Source organism: Pelodiscus sinensis, chromosome 1, assembly GCF_052426305.1.
Source record: "Pelodiscus sinensis isolate ZL-2025 chromosome 1, ASM5242630v1, whole genome shotgun sequence".
In the NCBI taxonomy this organism is placed as follows: domain Eukaryota; kingdom Metazoa; phylum Chordata; order Testudines; family Trionychidae; genus Pelodiscus; species Pelodiscus sinensis.
In genome coordinates, this window is record NC_143052.1 from 350,072,951 (window position 1) to 350,092,067 (window position 19,117).

The 19,117-nt window shown below is 48.6% G+C and overlaps 1 protein-coding gene across 1 annotated transcript; it reads left to right on the top strand.

The window, feature by feature from the left end:
- The first annotated feature begins 9,746 nt into the window (after positions 1-9,746).
- On the top strand, positions 9,747-10,682 carry LOC102448045 (olfactory receptor 51G2-like). The gene has a single exon (XM_075921967.1). It carries the CDS (start codon positions 9,747-9,749, stop codon positions 10,680-10,682), a length of 936 nt encoding a protein of 311 aa, XP_075778082.1.
- Positions 10,683-19,117: the final 8,435 nt, after the last annotated feature.

Consider the following 19,117-nt stretch of genomic DNA (forward strand, 5'->3'; position numbering starts at 1 on the left):
AATGCACTGGGCAGATCCGAGGAGTTCTGAACTTTTGTTGCTGAAATGAGAAAAAAAAAACCAAGATATTAGAGGGTACTAGCAGATGTGTTCAACATTTCTCAGGTACTTATTTTTTTTTAATAAAGGGGAAAAGTACATGCTTTATTTAAATGATTGCATTTTTCAAAAACACAGTGCTGTTTTTATGAAGTTAATTTTTTGTATGTATTACAAAAAGGGAGTCATTTTTTCCCATTTTTAATACATGTTTTTAAAATGGGAATTTTATCAAGTGTAATTTGTTTCTGTGATATGTTTAAACAAAGAGGCTACGTCTACACTGGCATGATTTTCCGAATATGCTTTTAACAGAAAAGTTTTCCATTAAAAGCATTTTCGGAAAAGCATGTCTAGATTGGCAGGATGCTTTTCCGCAAAAGCACTTTTTGCGGAAAAGCGTCTGTGGCCAATCTAGACGCGGTTTTCCGCAAAAAAGCCCCGATCGCCATTTTCGCGATCTGCGCTTTTTTGCAAAAAACACTACTGTGCTGTCTACACAAGCCCTTTTGTGCAATAGTTTCAGAAAAAGACTTTTGCCCGAATGGGAGCAGCACAGTATTTCCGCAAGAACACTGACGATTTTACATGAGATCGTCAGTGTTCTTGTGGAAATTCAAGCGGCCAGTGTAGACAGCTGGCAAGTTTTTCCACAAAATCAGAGGATTTTGTGGAAAAACTGGCCAGTCTAGACACAGCCAGAAGGTCTATAGTTAATTTGGTTTCCAATAGCATTTTCTTTTAGTTTTCAGACCTTTTGATTTGGCTATGCCAAAACAGAGCAGTACTCAGCTATCTCCATTTTATCTCTTTTCTGTAAAGTTTATTGAGAAGCAACCCTGTTCCAGGTTCATCCTGTTGTTCTGGTTCATCTTGGTTCAGTCCACCAGTGAAAGTAATTTAAATATCTTTCAGGTACTATCACATCATTGGATTGTAGAATCATAGGGCTGGAAGAGACCTCAGGAGTCATCGAGTCCAGCCCCCTGCCCAAGGCCGGACCAATCCCAACTAAATCAACCCAGCCAGGGCTTTGTAAAGCCAGAACTTAAAAACTTCTAGGGATGGAGATTCCACCACCTCCCTAGATAACCCCTGCCAATGCTTCCCCACCTTCCTAGGGAAATAGTTTTTCTGAATATCCAACCTAGACCTCCCCGACTTGTTCTGCCATGTATCACCACTGAGAACAGCTTCTCTCCATCCTCTTTGGAACCTCCCTTCAGGTAGTTACAGACTGCTACCAAATTCCCCCTCGCTCTTCTCTTCTGCAGACTAAATAAGCATCAATCCCTCAGCCTCTCCTTATAGGTCATGTGCTCCAGCCCCCTCATCATTTTGGTGCCCTCTACTGGACCCTCTTCAATGTGTCCGCATCCTTTTTGTAATGGGCAGCCCAGATGTGGTCTCACCAGTGCAGAATACAGGGGAATAATCACTTCTCTAGATCTGATGGCAATGCTTCTCCTAATGCACCCTAATATGACTGTGATGGGGTGAGGTCATAGTAGATCCCTTGGGGTGATTCCTGGGGTGTTGACAAGGCCCCTGCTACTCCACTTCCTGCTCTCTGGGGGTATGTCTACACTACCCCGCTAGTTCGAACTAGCGGGGTAATGTATGCATACCGCACTTGCTAATGAAGCCCGGGATTTGAATTTCCCGGGCTTCATTAGCATAAGCGGGGAGCCGCCATTTTTAAATCCCCGCTGCTTCGAACCCCGTGTAGCGCGGCTACACGGGGCTCGAACTAGGTAGTTCGGACTAGGGTCCTATTCCGAACTACCGGTACTCCTCGTGAAACGAGGTGTACCGGTAGTTCGGAATAGGCACCCTAGTCCGAACTACCTAGTTCGAGCCCCGTGTAGCCGCGCTACACGGGGTTCGAAGCAGCGGGGATTTAAAAATGGCGGCTCCCCGCTTATGCTAATGAAGCCCGGGAAATTCAAATCCCGGGCTTCATTAGCAAGTGCGGTATGCATACATTACCCTCCTAGTTCGAACTAGGAGGGTAGTGTAGACATACCCTGGGGCTTCTTACTGCTTGGTCCTGTTGGGTCAGCTTTGCTAGTCTCCCCCAGCCAAGGCACCAAGCTGAGATCCCTGTTCTCCCAAAACGCAGTACAGACACTGAACCTCTTCAGGTCCAAGGAGAGGGCAGTTTAGGGCCCCAGTTCCTGGGATACCACTTCCCAAAGGGGATCAAATCCTGATGAATTATCTGGGTAAGCCCCTTTTCGCAATGAAAGGGAGAACGTACTCACTGGTTGCCCCTCCAGGTAAAAATTATTTACATTGGGCTTGGCAGTAAGTAAAAGTGATTTTATTAGTACAAGCAGTAGGATTTCAGTGGTTACAAGTGAGAAGAGGCGCAGCAAAGTAGATTACAAATGAAAAGTAACAGAAAACGCTTGCCTAATTCTAACACTGAAACCTTGGTACACAAACTCCTTGCAAACTCACCCTAAAACTCTCTCTTTTCTAGCAAAGCCTTCCAAACCAGGGCTGTCCCTCACCCTGACATCTTTACTTCTCCCTCCATGGGAGTGCCCAGACAGCCCAAAGGCTCTGACCTTCCTATTCTTTAAAAAAAAATCCCCTTATTGAATGGGGAGTCACCTGGCTGCTCCCCACCAACCACTGCTAAGCCTTAAGGACAAAAGGCTATTTGAATATAAGTGCCCAGACCCTGAGGCCTCCTTTGGCGACTTTCCTTCACCCATTTAAAACCCATGAAACATTCTCTACTCCAGATGTCTAACTATACACACAAGATTGCTACCTGCACCAATATAAGATGAACAGAACTGGTGGATTAAGGCATGAAGATTATCATAGTATCATAGAATCATAGAACTGGAAGAGCCCTCAGAAGATCATCACGTCCAGCCCCCTGCTCTAGGCAGGACCAATCCCAACTAAATCAACCCAGCAAGGGCTTTTTCAAACTGAGACTTAAACACCTCTAGGGATGGAGACTCCACTACTTCCCTAGGGAACCCATTCCAGTGCCTCACCACTCTCCTAGTGAAATAGTTTTTCCTAATATCCAACCTGGACCTCTCCCCCCACAACTTGAGACCATTGCTCCTTGTTCTACCATCTGTCATTACCGAGAACAGCCTCTCTCCATCCTCTTTGGAACCTCCCTTCAGGAAGTTGAAGGCTGCTATCAAATCCCCCCTCACTCTTCACTTCTGCAGACTAAACAGACCCAACTCCCTCAGCCTTTCCTCATAGGTCATGTGCTCCAGCCCCCTAATCATTTTGGTTGCCCTCCACTGGACCCTCTCCAATGCATCCACATCCTTTTTGTAGTGGGGGGCCCAGAACTGGACACAATACTCCAGATGTGGCCTTACCAGAGCCAAATAAAAGGGAATAATGACATATCTGGATCATTGGTAGGATACATGAAGATTGGTAGGATACATGAAGTAATTTGCTCAAAGCACCTTTGAGTTATGTACATTTATATTCAGTGAGAAAATATCGGACATATAAATGTCCAGAATTTTCTAATTAAGTTTGTATTACTATCTTGAGTATTGATACGTAGTTGCATACTGCCTGGCTGGTAGACACGCTCATACTGTGTACGCAACTACACAGTCCGCATCTACACAGTAGAGAGGAGGGGGGCAGGGCTAGGGTGGGATGGAATCCCTGGGACCAGACTCACCCATGCGCCCCACCGGGACCGTGCATGGAACGGGCAGCACCCCAATATCTGTGTGTACCCGGGCCAGCCCCACTCTCCTCCGGCTAGTTCCCCCCACTCCTGCTCCCCTCCTGGCCGGCCTTGCTCCCTGGCAGCCGGTTCCCTCCTGGCCAGCCCTGCTCCCCCCTAACCCTCTCCCAGCCAGCCCTGCTTCCCGCTGGCCAGTTCCTTCCCTCAATCTCTCCCGGCCAGCCCCGCTCCTCCTGACCCCCTCCCGGCCTTGTGAAACGAGGTTTACAGGAGCAGTAGACAAAGACTTCCCTTGTCGACCGATCCACATCTTGACTCACGCACTGTGCTGACCATCAGCTGAGCTGGCACAGTGTGGTGGCCATTTTTATTTTAATGAAGCTGGGGATATTTAAATCCCTGCTTCATTGACTGTGTCGGGTAGCCTATTTTACATGCCTCTGTTGGCAGAAGCATATAATCTAGACATATCCTATATGTTTTGTTAGTCTTTAAGGGTATGTCTACACTAGCTCATTAGTTCGAGCTAGGTAGGCAACCGGGGTTGCAAATGAAGCCCGGGATTTAAACATCCCGGGCTTCATTTGCATGTTCCCGGGTGCCGCCATTTTTAAATCCCCCTTAGTCCGAACTCCGTACCCGCGGCTACATGCGGCACGGAGTAGGTAGTTCGAATTAGGATCTCTACTGTTACTCCTCGCATGCGCTCCTTCGGCCTCACATGGCCCGTACTGACTGGTGCCGGGGAATTTAAAGGTGGGGCTGTCGCACTCCATCACAATCCCCCTCCTCCTCCAGCAGCTGCCAGCCGGCCCTTTGGCGGACAGCCCCCATGGAAATTCCTGGTATCCCACCAGGCCAGTCCGTCCCTGGCACTGGCGCGGGGCCTATTGAAATGCGGGGTCCAGGGCAGCAATCCCACTTGCCCTGCCCTATATCTGCTGCTGTTGTTCACTTTCTCCATTTCTGTCATGATTTTATAGCCCTGTACCATATCCCCCCTTAGTCTCTTCTTTTCTAAGCTGAAAAGTCCTAGTCTTTTTAGTCTCTCTTCATGTGGCTCCCGTTCCAAACCCCTCCCCATTTTGGTTGCCCTTTTCGGAACCTTTTCTAATGCCAATAGATCTTTTTTGAGCCAACACCACATCTGTACGGAATATTCAAGATATGGGCACATTCTGGTGTAATATAGAGCAGAGGTGGGCCCCCGTGGGCTGAATGCAGCCCCCAGCTTGCCTGGATCTGGCCCCCGAGCCTCAGGGCTCCCCCGCTGCATTGGGGAGCCTGTGGAGATTGAGCACACAATCTACACGCCTGGGCTCTGGTGTGAGAGTGGAATGTGGGGAGCATCTTTCTCCTTCTCAGTCCGGTGAAGCATTGCAGAGCAGGGGTTTAGCATCCCCTCCCATCCCCTGTGATTTGGCCTCCTGCCATTTGACATTGGCCGTGACGAGGTTAATGCGGGTGCACACGAAGCCAAGCAGCTGAGGTTCCCTGATGGCCAAGTGGCCCCGAGGGAAGGTACAAACATGCTGCATAAAGGCAGTAGCCTCCCTATCTGAACACACACTGCCTGCTGCCCGTGCAGCCTCTCTGATGATTCCTTGTGCTGTAGGTTGAAGACCTCTGGTGTCAGCGTCTCCTTTCTAGCAGGAACTAGGTACGTTGGCAAGTTTTACTGTAAAATGGGAAGTGCAAGGCAAAGGCTGGAAGCTTCTTGCATTGGCAGATGCTCTGTGCACCAACAGAGAATTCAGCTGGGCTGTCGGCATGATTAGACATGGGCTTTAGGCAGACATCAATAGGTAGCTTGGGATCCCGGCCCCTGTACATCTGCCCATGATCCTTGGTGAATTATTCAAACGGCACAAACAATTGACTTTGAAAGTGAGCTGGGGGTGTTAACACCCCTGTGCCCTGAGTCAGGGTGTCTCGATCCATCCTGTTTCTAGAGGTGCTGATCTTGCCAGGGGCTGAGTGACAGGACGCCCCATGGCATATTAGAGACTTATTCCCAAATGGCTTTGGGTTTATTTGCTCCTTGTCTTGATTGTGAAGACGGGAATTCAGAGCTGCCTTGCTCTGTGGCCAGGGATCTTGTCTTGGGGAGAGGATGCAGGTACCGTGAGGATGAAGAGAATCCTGCAGGATGATTGAACTCTCAGGGTGCCAGGCAAAGCCCTTCAGCTTCTCTTGCAGGGATTCTTGGGGGCCAGAGTGTATCTCCGGGAACATTTGGCAAGGGAAAGGTAATAAAGCCCCGATCTGATCCAATTTACACATGGAAATATGGAGGGAAACCATCAAAGTCAATGTCATTGTGTGACGGAGCGGGCCGCCTCCACACCGCGGATGCGGACCCACCCCGCACTGATCCTGCGGTTGCCCTCACGCTCCTAGGGGCCGCCCGCAGTGCAAGGGGGACGTGCGGCGCGTACTCTGTCACCGCTGCCCAGCTAAGGAGCGGCGGTAAGGCCGGCACGGGAGGTCCGTTGTTGGCAGGCAGCCGGGAGATGGACGGGAAGGGGGTGGCGCCGACGCACGTGACAGCCAACGTGATGACGTCGGGGCACCTGCGCAGGTATTTTAAGTCAAGGTGGGTTCCGAGTAAAAGGGGGAGAGGCGAAGGGCGTGGAGAGGGAGGAGAGAGAGAGACCCCCCCCAGGTAGGAGACGGGACGGGCGGAGGTGACAGAGAGGAGGGCCGGCAAGAGGGACACGGAGGGTCAGAGCTGGCGAGACTGGATACAGAACGAGGATAGGAAGTAGCCCAGGGCAGGGCAAGGAGCCGGCGTGCTGGTGAGTTTCGGGCAACCGTCCCGCCAGCAGAGCAGGACCGGACGATCCTGTCCTTAGGGCCCTAGGCTGGGGTCCGGGAGAGAGGGTGGGCCTGGACCCCCCATCCTCATTGGTGAGGAATTAAAAGTCACCTAGCCAACGGCAAGCTTCGGAGGAGGAACTGAGAGAAACAAAGGGTGGGACAGACCCCTTCGTTACACATTGAATTAAAAATGGCTCTAAAAATTCATGTCATGTCCTGGCAAGATTCAGTGGCGTAATTTGGATTCTCAGATGTGGAGAAATATACACATATATGTCTACGTCTAGATATAGCTATATAGATATAATGTAATGAGGTGATTAAACATGTCTGCATATTGCTCAAATGCCAGACAGATCAATCCAATGACCATTTTGTCATGCACTAGACATGTGTTTACACACACGTCATAATGAAATCAGCCATTTTCAGAAGTGGAAGGCCAGAGAAGGTGTCATGGTGAAACTCACAATTGTAAATTCACTGCACGGTACGTCTACACTGCATGGCTATTTTGGGATACCAGAAGTATCCCAAAATAGCTACCTTGTGTCTAATCAAGATGCCTATTATTTTGAAATATTTTTTTGAAATAACTAGCACGCTATTTCACCGTCCTGGTAAACCTTGCTGCATGAAGGATAAGGGATAGCTCGAAATAGCTGTGCAGATGCACCAAATTTCAAAATAAGCTAATCTGAAATAGTTTTGAAATAATATACACTTATGCGTATCTTATTTTGATTTTATGGTGCTGTGTAGATGCACTTTCAGTGTTGAGTTAGGCTGTGGAATACTCAGCTTCAATATATCAGTGAGTTCAAAAGCTTAGCAAGATTCAAAGAGAGCCTTGTGGTTTATATGGGTAACCAGAACACCCAATGACAACAATAAGTATTTCTTTTTAAAAGTCTAGGATGGGCTCTAAACCTTCTTGATTTACACCACAAAATATGTTTAACTCGCAGCTATCTGGGAAAATCTTTCCCTTGGAGAAAGTTTTCTCATCGCTGCCTATTTCAGGACTTCTTACACCTTCCTCAAAGCATCTGGAACTGACCACTGGGCTAGAAGGGCTATAGGTCTGATCCTGTATAGCAAAACTTAAATTCCTATTGGTGCTGTCCTTAACTCCTGAAGTCTTTGGGATACTGAGAGCAGAAAGATGGTTTAGTAACTCTACTATACGTTTTAGAGAATTTATCTGTTTGCTGGTTTTATCATCGAGGGCTGTGTCTAGACTGGCAAGTTTTTCCGCAAAAGCACTTGCTTTTGCGCAAAAACTTGCCAACTGTCTACACTGGCTGCTTGATTTTGCACAAGAGCACTGGCTTTGTGATGTAAAAATCAGTGCTTCTTGCGCAAATACTTTCACGCTCCCGTTTGGGCAAAAGCCCTTCTCCGGAAATGCTTTTGTGCAAAAGGGCCAGTGTAGACAGCTAAAAACTGTTTTGCGCAAAAAAGCCCCAATGACGAAAATGGCGATCGGGGCTTTCTTGTGCAAAAACGCGTCTAGATTGGCACGGACGCTTTTCCGCAAAAAGTGTTTTTGCAGAAAAGCGTCCATGCCAATCTAGATGCTCTTTTCCGCAAATACTTTTAACGGAAAAACTTTTCCGTTAAAAGCATTTGCGGAAAATCATGCCAGTGTAGACGTAGCCTACATGTTTTGTTAATCTATAAAGAACTACCAGACCATTTGCTTGCTGGTTTTTTTCCTTCTAAATGGTAAGAGCTAGGAGATCCAAATTCAGTATACAGCTTCCTCTTACCATAAATTAATGCAACGTAAGGGTTTGGTTGTGCCAGGAAAACGGGATGTTCCTGGAATGGGATTGGATCTCAGAAAATCAAACAGGAAAGAGACAGAATCACCAAATCTGTCACCAAGTACAGTCCTCGAAACGGATATAACTCAGCACATGTTGAAAGACACTGAACCAGAGGTGAAAATAAGTCCGTGTGGCCCGGTGTGCCACCCGGTAAGAAGGAGCCTGCCAGCTGCGGGAGGAGGCCACAGACTCACAGAATAGTAGAACTGGAAAGGACCTTGAGAGGTCATCAAGTACAAGGCTTGTCTGGCAGACCATACTCACTCCCAGCCTGGCTCCCAGGGCTCTGTTGTAGGCTGCCACTGTAGGCTATAGGGCTAACCTGCTTGCTTGCCTATAGAGATATAAATGTATTATTTCCTTGGGGTTTTGATTCTATGTTTATCACAGTAGGTTACAGTAGGCTTATATGGGCAGTTTGGCTGTAACACAAAAGAATTACAGGCCATGTCCGGTACGTTGAGCTGAGTTTTTATCTGGGACCTTTCACCACATAGCAGTTAGCTCACATATGTTTGGGACCTTTCACCCAGAGCCCCCCACAACTGCAGCCCTCTGCCCTAAACCCCTCCTCACCCCCATCCCTGACTCCTGCACCCCCTATTTCCAGCTTCCTGCCCTCAGCCCCTCCTTACCCCCAACCCTGACTCCTCACACAACCCTCTTCCCTGAGCCCACCACATTACCAAGCCACTGCTCAGACTCCTGTACCCCTCACATTTCCACCTTCTGCCCTGAGCCCCCCACACTCCACCCCACACTTACATTTCTTACAGGTACTGTTGTGTCACTCTTCCTCCCCTCCCCCACAACCTCCTGCCCTGAGGATACTCCAGAGGGTGGGGGATGTTGCTATATGACAGTACCTGAAAAAAAATAAATTACTTTCACCCTGGGACTGAACCAAGATGAGCCAGAACAACAGAAGGAACCTGGAATATGTTTGCTTCTTAATATACCTTTACAGAAAAGAAATACAATGGAGAGAGTTGAGTACTGCTCTATTTTGGCACAGCTCAATCAATGCTTAAAAAAGTTTGAACCAAATTTGACTATAGCCATTTTTAATTAAAACATAGTGCAGAAAAAATACACTTGATACAATTCCCATTTAAAAACATTTAATAAAAAATGGAAAAAATGTTAACAATCCTTTTCCTTCTTAAAAATAGTAGTGTTTTTTAAAATTACAATCATTTAAATAAAGCATGTACATTTTCCTTTTATTTCTGCTGCCAAAAAAGACCCCTACTAAGTTAAGGATACAAGCAATCTTGAGTATATCTCCTAGTGTCATTCTCTATTCTGTTCTTTCTCTTTTCAGGAAAGAAAGTTCCGAACGCCTCAGACCTGTCCAGTGCATTATGTCAGTTGCCAATAACACCAAATTCACACATACCGTATTCTTTCTCAGCGGGATACCTGGGCAGGAAGACGTCTATCTCTGGATCTCTGTGCCTTTCTGTATAATGTATGTTATTTCTATAGCAGGAAATTCAGTCATTCTGTACATTATAAAAACAGATCCAAGCCTCCATGAGCCCATGTACATTTTCCTTTATATGTTGTCCCTCACAGACCTTGGCATATTGATATCCACCATACCGACAATCCTCGGTGTACTCTTGTTTAACTCAACGGAGATCAGTATCAATGCCTGTTTTGCCCAGCAGTTCTTCATCCATTTGCTTCAATGCACTGAATCCGCCGTGCTCCTGTTGATGGCCTTTGACAGGTTCATCGCAATCCGTAATCCGCTGAGATACGCTTCCATCTTAACTCTGCCCAGAATAGCCAAGATGGGTCTGGTGTTTTTTCTAAGAGGGGTGGTCGTAATATTCCCACTCCCCTTTCTCCTGCAACGGTTCCAATACTGTCGAGGCAACGTCCTCTCCCATTCCTACTGCCTGCACCAGGACGTCATGAAGTTGGCTTGTTCGGACATCAGTGTCAACAGCATCTACGGCTTGTTTACTAAACTCTTAACTATGGGGCTGGACTCGTTTCTCATCTTCCTCTCCTACATGATGATCCTCAAAACGGTGCTGCACATCGCATCCCGCGTGGAGTGCCTCCGGGCCCTGAATACCTGCGTCTCCCACCTCTGCGCCGTCCTGCTCTTCTACACCCCAGAGATCAGCTTGTCTGTCATACACAGATTCGGGAAGGGCTCCTCTCCCTTGCTTCAGATTCTCCTGGGCTACGTCTCCCTGCTGGTCCCACCCCTGATGAACCCCATTGTGTACAGTGTGAAAAGCAAACACCTGCGGGTGAGGATCATCAGGGTGTTCATCAAGTGAAGGAACAGTTTATCCCCTGATTCCAGCGCTGGTGACATGGGAGATAAAAACCATGGGGCATCACCCCCTAGGCCCTCTGAAACAACATGAGCTACTGACGTCCACTTTGTAGAGAGAGGCTCCAAGGGCGTCTGTTCCCTTGAGCCAGGGGGAGGGGCTGGGGAGGGCACTGGGGGAAGTAGACCGGGGCAGGTAGCAGCATTTCCAAGTGACTGTGTTCGTGGAGTGTCAGTAGTCGGGTACGATGTGGGTTCTTATAGAGCTTTATCTGTGGCTGCTGAAACCTCAACATTTTTGTCAATACAGAAAGTAAAGGGAAGGGGTATGACTGTTGTTTCCCATGACACCTGGCCTGTCGCTCTCCTGTCTCTGTTTTAACATCCATGGGCCATGAGATAAACCACAGGGCTGTTCTGCAGTCGGAGCCCTGGCCCTTCCTGAGCACTGTGGGGCTGCATGATCCATGGGACTGCACCAGCTGGGGCAGGGGCGATTCAAGGGGCACAGACACCCACCCTTGCCCCACAGCCTCATCTAGGTGCTTGTGACTGAGCTGTGATTAATCCAGGAGCTTCAGGAAAAGCCATTCAGGCAAATCCCCACCCCCACACACTCCCATGCCAGTGTTGCCACGCGCCACACACCCCTTCAGCCCACTCTCCAGAGAGACAGAGCAGGGCTGTGTGTGCGAGGGAGGGTCTGACACACAGGAGTCCTGGGAAGAACCTCAGGTCCAGGTCGCCCTCTTTTTGTTTTGTTCCATCTAATAACCTAGTATCCTGCCTTCCAACAGTGTCCGATGCCAGGTGCCCAGGAGCAGTGTTCCCTGTTAGCTGAGCACTTGGGTGGCCACTCTACTCAGGTGAGATTCAGGTGCTGCCCAGGTGATAACCAGAGCACTCACAGCCCCCCACAGCTGGCAGCATAGTTTATATGAGGGGTGCACATCGGTACATGCCTTGGTGCACCTAACAAAAATTATTCCAACCATGGGGAGAGTGGAGAAATCAGTTATCAAGTGATTCATGTTGACTGTTCCCAGCTTCTGGAAAACAGATGCCAGGGACACCGTCTCCACCCAGTCTGGCTAGTAGCCGTTGATGTGAATCCTCTGTGAATGTATCGAGTTCTTTTTGTAACACTGTTTTAATCTTGGCCTTAATCTTGGCAAGGAGGTCCAGAAGGTGACTGTGGATTCGGTGAAGAAATACTTATGTTTAGTTACACCTGCTGCCTCCCAATGCGGTTTGATGGCCCCGTCTTGCAATCCACATTCAGAGCAGCAACTTGTTCAACTTGTGGCCAAAATACTGATCCGTTACGGACATTGATTTCTAGATTCATAGAAACAAAGCCAGAAGGCAATAGCAGATCATCAGGTCTGACCCCCTGCAGAACACCTGTGTTGATTCAAATGACTTGCCTCTGACTCGCGCATAACTGTGTTCATAGAAATCAGGGCTACTCAAAATGTGGCCCGTGGTCTGTTTGTTTGCGGCACACGGTGTGGTTTGGATTTACACAGGGCTCAACACATGGCTCATGGGTGTGCGCCAAAACAAAAAAGTAGTCAGTATAATGGTCTTCTGTTGCTGTGTGTTTTAGTAGTTAAATTCCTGGACTGCCATTGCTCATTAAAAGTGCTGTCGTAGGGGTGGAAATCGGGTAAATCTTGCATTTTATTAATATCAGCAGAACTGACTTAAATGGGGCCTGTGTGTTGTGTAGTCTTGCCTTAATCTTTGTATTCATGCCTGTCAGTGTGAAAAACTATTTGCATAAATTTGCATATATACAGTAGACTTCTGATAATCCGGCACCATTGGGACCTAGGTGGTGCTGGATTATTGGATATGCCGGAGTGCTCTAAAAAGGGCTCTAGAGGCGATCCTGGCAATTACAGACCGGTAAGTCTAACTTCAGTACCGGGCAAATTAGTCGAAACAATAGTAAAGAATAAAATTGTGAAGCATGTAGAAGAACATAATTTGTTGGACAAAAGTCAACATGGTTTCTGTAAAGGGAAATCCTGTTTTACTAATCTAGTAGAGTTCTTTGAAGAGGTTAACAAACATGCGGATAAGGGGGATCCAGTAGATATAGTATACTTGGATTTTCAGAAAGCCTTTGATAAGGTCCCTCACCAAAGGCTCTTGTGTAAATTACATGGATAAGAGGGAAGGTCCTTTCTTGGGTTGAGAACAGGTTAAAAGACAGGAAACAAAGGGTAGGAATAAATGGTAAATTTTCAGATTGGAGAGGGGTAACTAGTGGTGTCCCCCAAGGGTCAGTCCTGGGACCAATCCTTTTCAATTTATTCATAAATGATCTGGAGAAAGGGGTAAGCAGTGAGGTGGTAAAGTTTGCAGATGATACCAAACTGTTTAGGATAGTCAAGACAGAAGCAGACTGTGAGGGACTCCAAGAAGATCTCACCAAACTGAGACACTGGGCAACAAAATGGCAAATGAAATTGAATGTGGATAAGAGTAAAGTAATGCACATCGGGGAAAAATAACCCCAACTATACGTACAGTATGATGGGGGCTAATTTGGCTACGACAAATCAGGAAAGAGATCTTGGAGTTATCGTGGACAGTTCTCTGAAAACTTCCACACAGAGTCCAGCGGCGGTCAAAAAGGCAAATAGGATGCTAGGAATTATTAGGAAAGGGATAGAAAATAAGACCCAGAATATCTTACTGCCCCTGTATAAAACTATGGTACGCCCACATCTTGAATACTGTGTACAGGTGTGGTCTCCTCACCTCAAAAAAGATATTTTGGCCTTGGAAAGGGTTCAGAAAAGGGCAACTAACATGATCAGGGGTTTGGAACGGGTCCCATATGAGGAGAGGCTAAAGAGACTGGGACTTTTCAGTTTAGAAAAGAGGAGACTGAGGGGGGATATGATAGAGGTCTATAAATCATGAGTGGTGTAGAGAGGGCGGATAAAGAAAAGTTATTTATTAGTTCCCATAATAGAAGAACTAGAGGACACCAAATGAAATTAATGGGTAGCAGGTTTAAAACTAATAAAAGAAAGTTCTTCTTCACACAGCGCGTTGTCAACCTGTGGAACTCCTTGCCAGAGGAGGCTGTGAAGGCTAGGACTATAATAGGGTATGTCTACACTACAATGTTAGTTCGAACTAACGGACGTTAGTTCGAACTAACATTCATAGCCGCTACACTAGCGCTCCGCTAGTTCGAATTTGAATCGAACTAGCGGAGCGCTTAGTTCGAACTAGGAAAACCTCATTTTACAAGGATTAAGCCTAGTTCGAACTTACTAGTTCGAATTAAGGGGTGTGTAGCCCCTTAATTTGAACTAGTGGGAGGCTAGCCCTCCCCAGGTTTCCCTGGTGGCCACTCTGGCCAACACCAGGGAAACTCTATGCCCCCCTCCCGGCCCCGGACCCCTTAAAGGGGCACGGGTTGGCTACGGTGCCCGTGCCAGGTGCAAGCCTGCCAGCACCCAGCCAGCAGACCCTGCACCTGGCACGGCACAGAGCCACCCACCCGATGCCCCCCAGCCCATCCCCTCTTCCCGGGACCAGGCTGGCGGCTCCCGGGAGCTTGCCCTGGACCGCAAGAGGCGGGCACCTTCCTGGGCTAGTGCGGACATCGTGGACCTCGTCCACAATCTCCGCACTAGGCACAGGAAAGTGGCCGTCTAGGGCAGGAGAGCTGCCAGCCTGGCCACCCAGGAGCAAGTGTGCATGAAAATCAAGGGGGTCCACTGAGACCCCCGACCCTGAGCCCTGAGCTTACAATGGCCGTACTGGGTCAGACCAAAGGTCCATCTAGCCCAGTAGCCTCTCTGCCGACAGCGGCCAACCCTAGGGACCCTGAAGGGGATGGACCGAAGACAGTGACCAAGCCATTTGTCTCGTGCCATCCCTCTCCAGCCTTCCACAAACTTTGGGCAGGGACACCACTCCTACCCCCGGGTTAAGACTACTCCATGGACCCAACCTCCATGACTTGATCTCACTTCCCTTTAAACTCTGTTCTAGTTGTAGCCTTCACAGCCTCCTGCAGCAAGGAGTTCCACAGGTTAACTATTTGCTTTGGGAAGAACAACTTTCTCTTACTAGTTTCAAGCCTGCTACCCATTCCTTTTCTTTGGTGTCCTCTAGTCCTTCTTTATGGGAACTCAGGAAGAACTTTTCTGAATGCACCCTCTCCACCCAACCCCTGCTTTTAGAGACCTCTATCCTGTCCCCGCTCCATCTCCTCTTTTCTAAGCTGAACAGTCCCAGTCTCTGTAGCCTCTCTTCATCTGGGACCTGTTCCCAACCCCTGATCATGTTAGTTGCCCTCCCCTCTCCCAGCCTTTCTCTTCCCCTCTCCCACCTCCTTTTCCCAGTCTCCCCCAGTTTTGTTCAATAAAGACAGATTCCATTTTTGGAACACAATTGTCCTTTATTTTGTACATCAAGAAGAGGGGCTAGGGAAGGGTAAGTGGAAGGAGGTGAGGGAGGAATGGGGTACGAGCCCCCGATGGGGAGGACTGGGCTGGCTCTGTGGGCTTCTGGGGGTGGAAGCTCTCCTGCAGCCCCCCGATTGCCCCCTCTCCCCAGATCGCAGCCTGCGGCAAGTGCAGCCGGGCTGATGGTAGAGTGGTGTGATGTGCCCAGTGTGGGTACTCCGGGAAATCCAAGCCAGGACTGGTTTGCAAGCGGGGCACCCCGAGAACTGTCTGTCCGGGGTGGGGGTCGGGACCCTTTAAGCGCAGCCCTCGGCTAGACTGAGACAGCATCTCCACGCTCTAAGTCCTCCTCTTATGCCCTGCCGGCACTGCTTCCGGCCATCCTTAAGCCCAGTTCAGGGTCCACTCAATGTGGACTTGCTAGTTCGAATTAGCAAAATGCTAATTCGAACTAGTTTTTAGTTCTAGACGCGTTAGTTCGAATTAGCTTAGTTCGAATTAACTAATTCGAACTAAGTTAGTTCGAATTAGCGCCGTAGTGTAGACGTACCCATAGAGTTTAAAGAGAAGCTGGATAAATTTTTGGAGGTTAGGTCCATAAAAGACTATTAGCCAGGGGATAGAAATGGTGTCTCTGGCCTCTGTTTGTCAGAGGCTGCAGATGGATGGCACGAGACAAATCGCTTGATCATTGTCTTCGGTCCACCCCCTCTGGGACACCTGGTGCTGGCCACTGTCAGCAGACAGGCTACTGGGCTAGATGGACCTTTGGTCTGACCTAATACGGTCATTCTTATGTTCTGTTCTGGGGATTTCTCCCTCACCGAGCTGGAATAGTCACCCTAGTAGATGTCCAGGGCCTGCTGAATGAGGAAGGCCTACGGGGAACATGGCGGTGCACACAAAGGGTCTGGTCGTGGAACCTGAAGGACAGAGGCTCCTGCTTTGAACTAGAGCTGGGCTGGAAAACAGAGAGATTTTCCCCCCCTCTCCATTTAGTTTTCCCCTCTCTTTGGCTACGTCTAGATTGCATCCCTTTTTTTTCATAAAAGGGATGCAAATTAGACGTATCTCAATTGCAAATGAAGCGGGGATTTAAATCTCCCCTGCTTCATTAGCATAAAAATGGCTGCCGCTTTTTTCTGGCTCGGAGCTTTGCCGGAAAAAAGTGCCAGTCTAGACGCAGATCTTTCAGAAAATAAAGCCTTTTCCGAAAGATCCCTTATCCCTCTTAAAATACGGGATAAGGGATCTTTCGGAAAAGGCTTTATTTTCCGAAAGATCCGCGTCTAGACTGGCGCTTTTTTCCAGCAAAGCTCCGAGCCGGAAAAAACGGCAGCCATTTTTATGCTAATGAAGTGGAGGCGATTTAAATCACCGCTTCATTAGCAATTGCGATACATCTAATTTGCATCCCTTTTCTCACCCAAACTAAAATGTTTCCCTTCCATCCATTGGAAGGTTGAGTTTTCATAGAAAATGGATCATTTCCCCCTGAGAGCTCAGCTGTTGGACCCCAAAGACAAACTGGAGGCTTTTCAGCTGCTTCTCCCTTGTAACATAACTGAAGTTGGCACTGGGAATCCAGGGCTGCGCTCTGGCTAGAGAAATGTCGAAACTTCCTGCCCAGTCTCTGTCTTGGATATGGTGTCCATCAATGACTATTACCAGCCTTCCCTTCTCTGTGCTGTTTCCTCCGCCCCGTACAACGCCCCTGCAGCAGATCCTGTGGCAGTGGCTGATGGGACAGGCCCTAGTAGCACATCTCTGATGAACCCATGCTAGCAGGGAGCTGGAGAGGGTCAGATAGCCGCTTTGAAGGCCCAGAGATTGTGGGTGGCTGGATCGAGCTACCAGTGGATTATTGAGCTCTGTGCCTAACTGTGGGGATCCCTGGATTCTGGGTCCCCCTTTCACTCTTCAGGGAGAGGGGAAGGGAATTTCCTCTCCTAGAACAATGTGAGAAAAATGTCCATGCACGCAGCCGTGTGGAATCTCCCTTTCCTGGCCTGAACCCTGAGTTTGTGATTCAGGAAAGGAGGCTGCAGGGGAGAAATCGGGTGCTCTAGTCTTATTCTATTTTCTTTCATTTCATCAAGATTACAGTTGTGAGAGCATCCTTGTTACCACTCAATCACCCCTGAGGGAGCCATGTGCTTAATCAGACCCATAGGAGCAGTGCTGACCAGCCCAGCTTCCAGGAACAGAGCCTGCAGCAGGGCTGGTGCTGCAGGTCAGTTGTTCAGCATCCCCCCCCGCCATCCTCTGGGATTTGGCTTCCTGATGTTTTTCATTGGCTGTGATGGGGTTAAAGCTGGTGCACACGAAGCCAAGCAGCTGAGGTTCCCTGATGGCCAAGTGGCCCCAAGGGAAGGTACAAACATTCTGCATAAAGGCAGCTGCCTCCCTAGCTGAACACACACTGCCTGCTGCCCGTGCAACCTCTCTGATAATTCTTAGCCTTTTAGGGTGAGGACCTCTGGTGTCAGCAGCTCCCTTCTCGCAGGAACTGGGTACGTTGGCAGGTTTCACTGTCTGTAACATGCCAAGTGCAGGGCGAAGGCTGCAGACTGTTTGCATTGGCAGCTGTTCTGTGCAGCGGGAGAGGACTCAGCTGGGCTGTGGGGGTGACTCAGTGACGGGGCTGGAGGGTAGGAAGCATTGGATAGCTTGGGAACCCTCCCCTCCATCTGTCCAAGCTCTGCTGTGGGTTAGTTAAGCTACACAGAGATTCAAAATGAGCTTGGAGTGTTAACCCCCCAGGTTACGTCTACACTGGCACAGTTTTCCGTTATAAGTATTTCCGGAAAAAGCGCGTCTACATTGGCAGGATGCTTTTCTGGAAAAGCACTTTTTCCGGAAAAGCATCCGTGGCCAATGTAGATGCGCTTTTCTGCAAAAAAGCCCCGATCGTCATTTTCGCGATCGGGGCTTTTTTGCGGAAAAGACTACAGTGCTGTCTACACTGGCCCTTTTCCGGAACAGTTTTTCCGGAAAAAGACTTTTGCCCGAACGGAAGCAGCATAGTTTTTCAGGAAAAACACTGACAATTTTACAGTAGATCGTCATTGCTTTTCTGGAAAAGCAAGTGGCCAGTGTAGACAGCTGGCAAGTTATTCCGGAAAAGTGGCTGCTTTTCCGGAATAAGTGGCCCAGTGTAGACACAGCCCCAATGCCCCAAGTCAGGATTTCTAGTGGGTCCCATGGAAATATAGTCCACAAATGTATTTTCAAAGGTTTTATTCTCTTGTTTGATTGTGAAGACAGGGACTCAGATTTGTACTGCTCTGTGGTAACAGATCCACTAAGGCAGATTTCTGTTTCCTAACTCAGGACACCAGCATTTCTGCCTTGTAGATCCCCCTCAGAGGTACCCTAGCTGTATCTCTGCCCCTCCCTCATCTACAAGTGCCTGATGTCAGGCCTTGTATCCCTGGATCCTCCAACCGTCAGACCTGGCTCTGGGCTACAGCACGCTGCAGGTCGCCTCTGCTTTTCCAGTTTGTCCGGGTGGGATCAACACCTGTGATTCTACCTTCTGGGAGGCTGTGACTAGTGGTGATGAGTGACCAGCCAGCCCTCTTGAACCAATATGCTGTTTCACAGGAAAATCATGAATAATGCATAACATGGGAGACTAAGAGAGTTTTTTTAGCAAGAGTCTGTACTTATATTTGAGCCCCACTCTTCTCACTCTGACAGGGCCCCAGGCAGGCCGACGGCCTTCAGACTTCCCCAGCTGTGTCTGTGCCTGTCGGTCTGAAGAGCTTCTCAGCAACAGCTGTCCCCCCTCTGGGCAGACTCCCAACACTGGCAGAACAAGCTGGGTAACGTGGCTGGAGACTGCAAACAGGCTCTTCCCAGCTTGTAGCTCCGGTCTGGTCTCTTGCCTCCCTGAGGTACTCACAGAGCAACAGCTTTTCTTGAGCTGTTGTTCCCCTTCCTGCTTGTTTTCCAGCAGCCTGCTCTTCAACTAAGAAGAACCAGACTGGTTTAACCC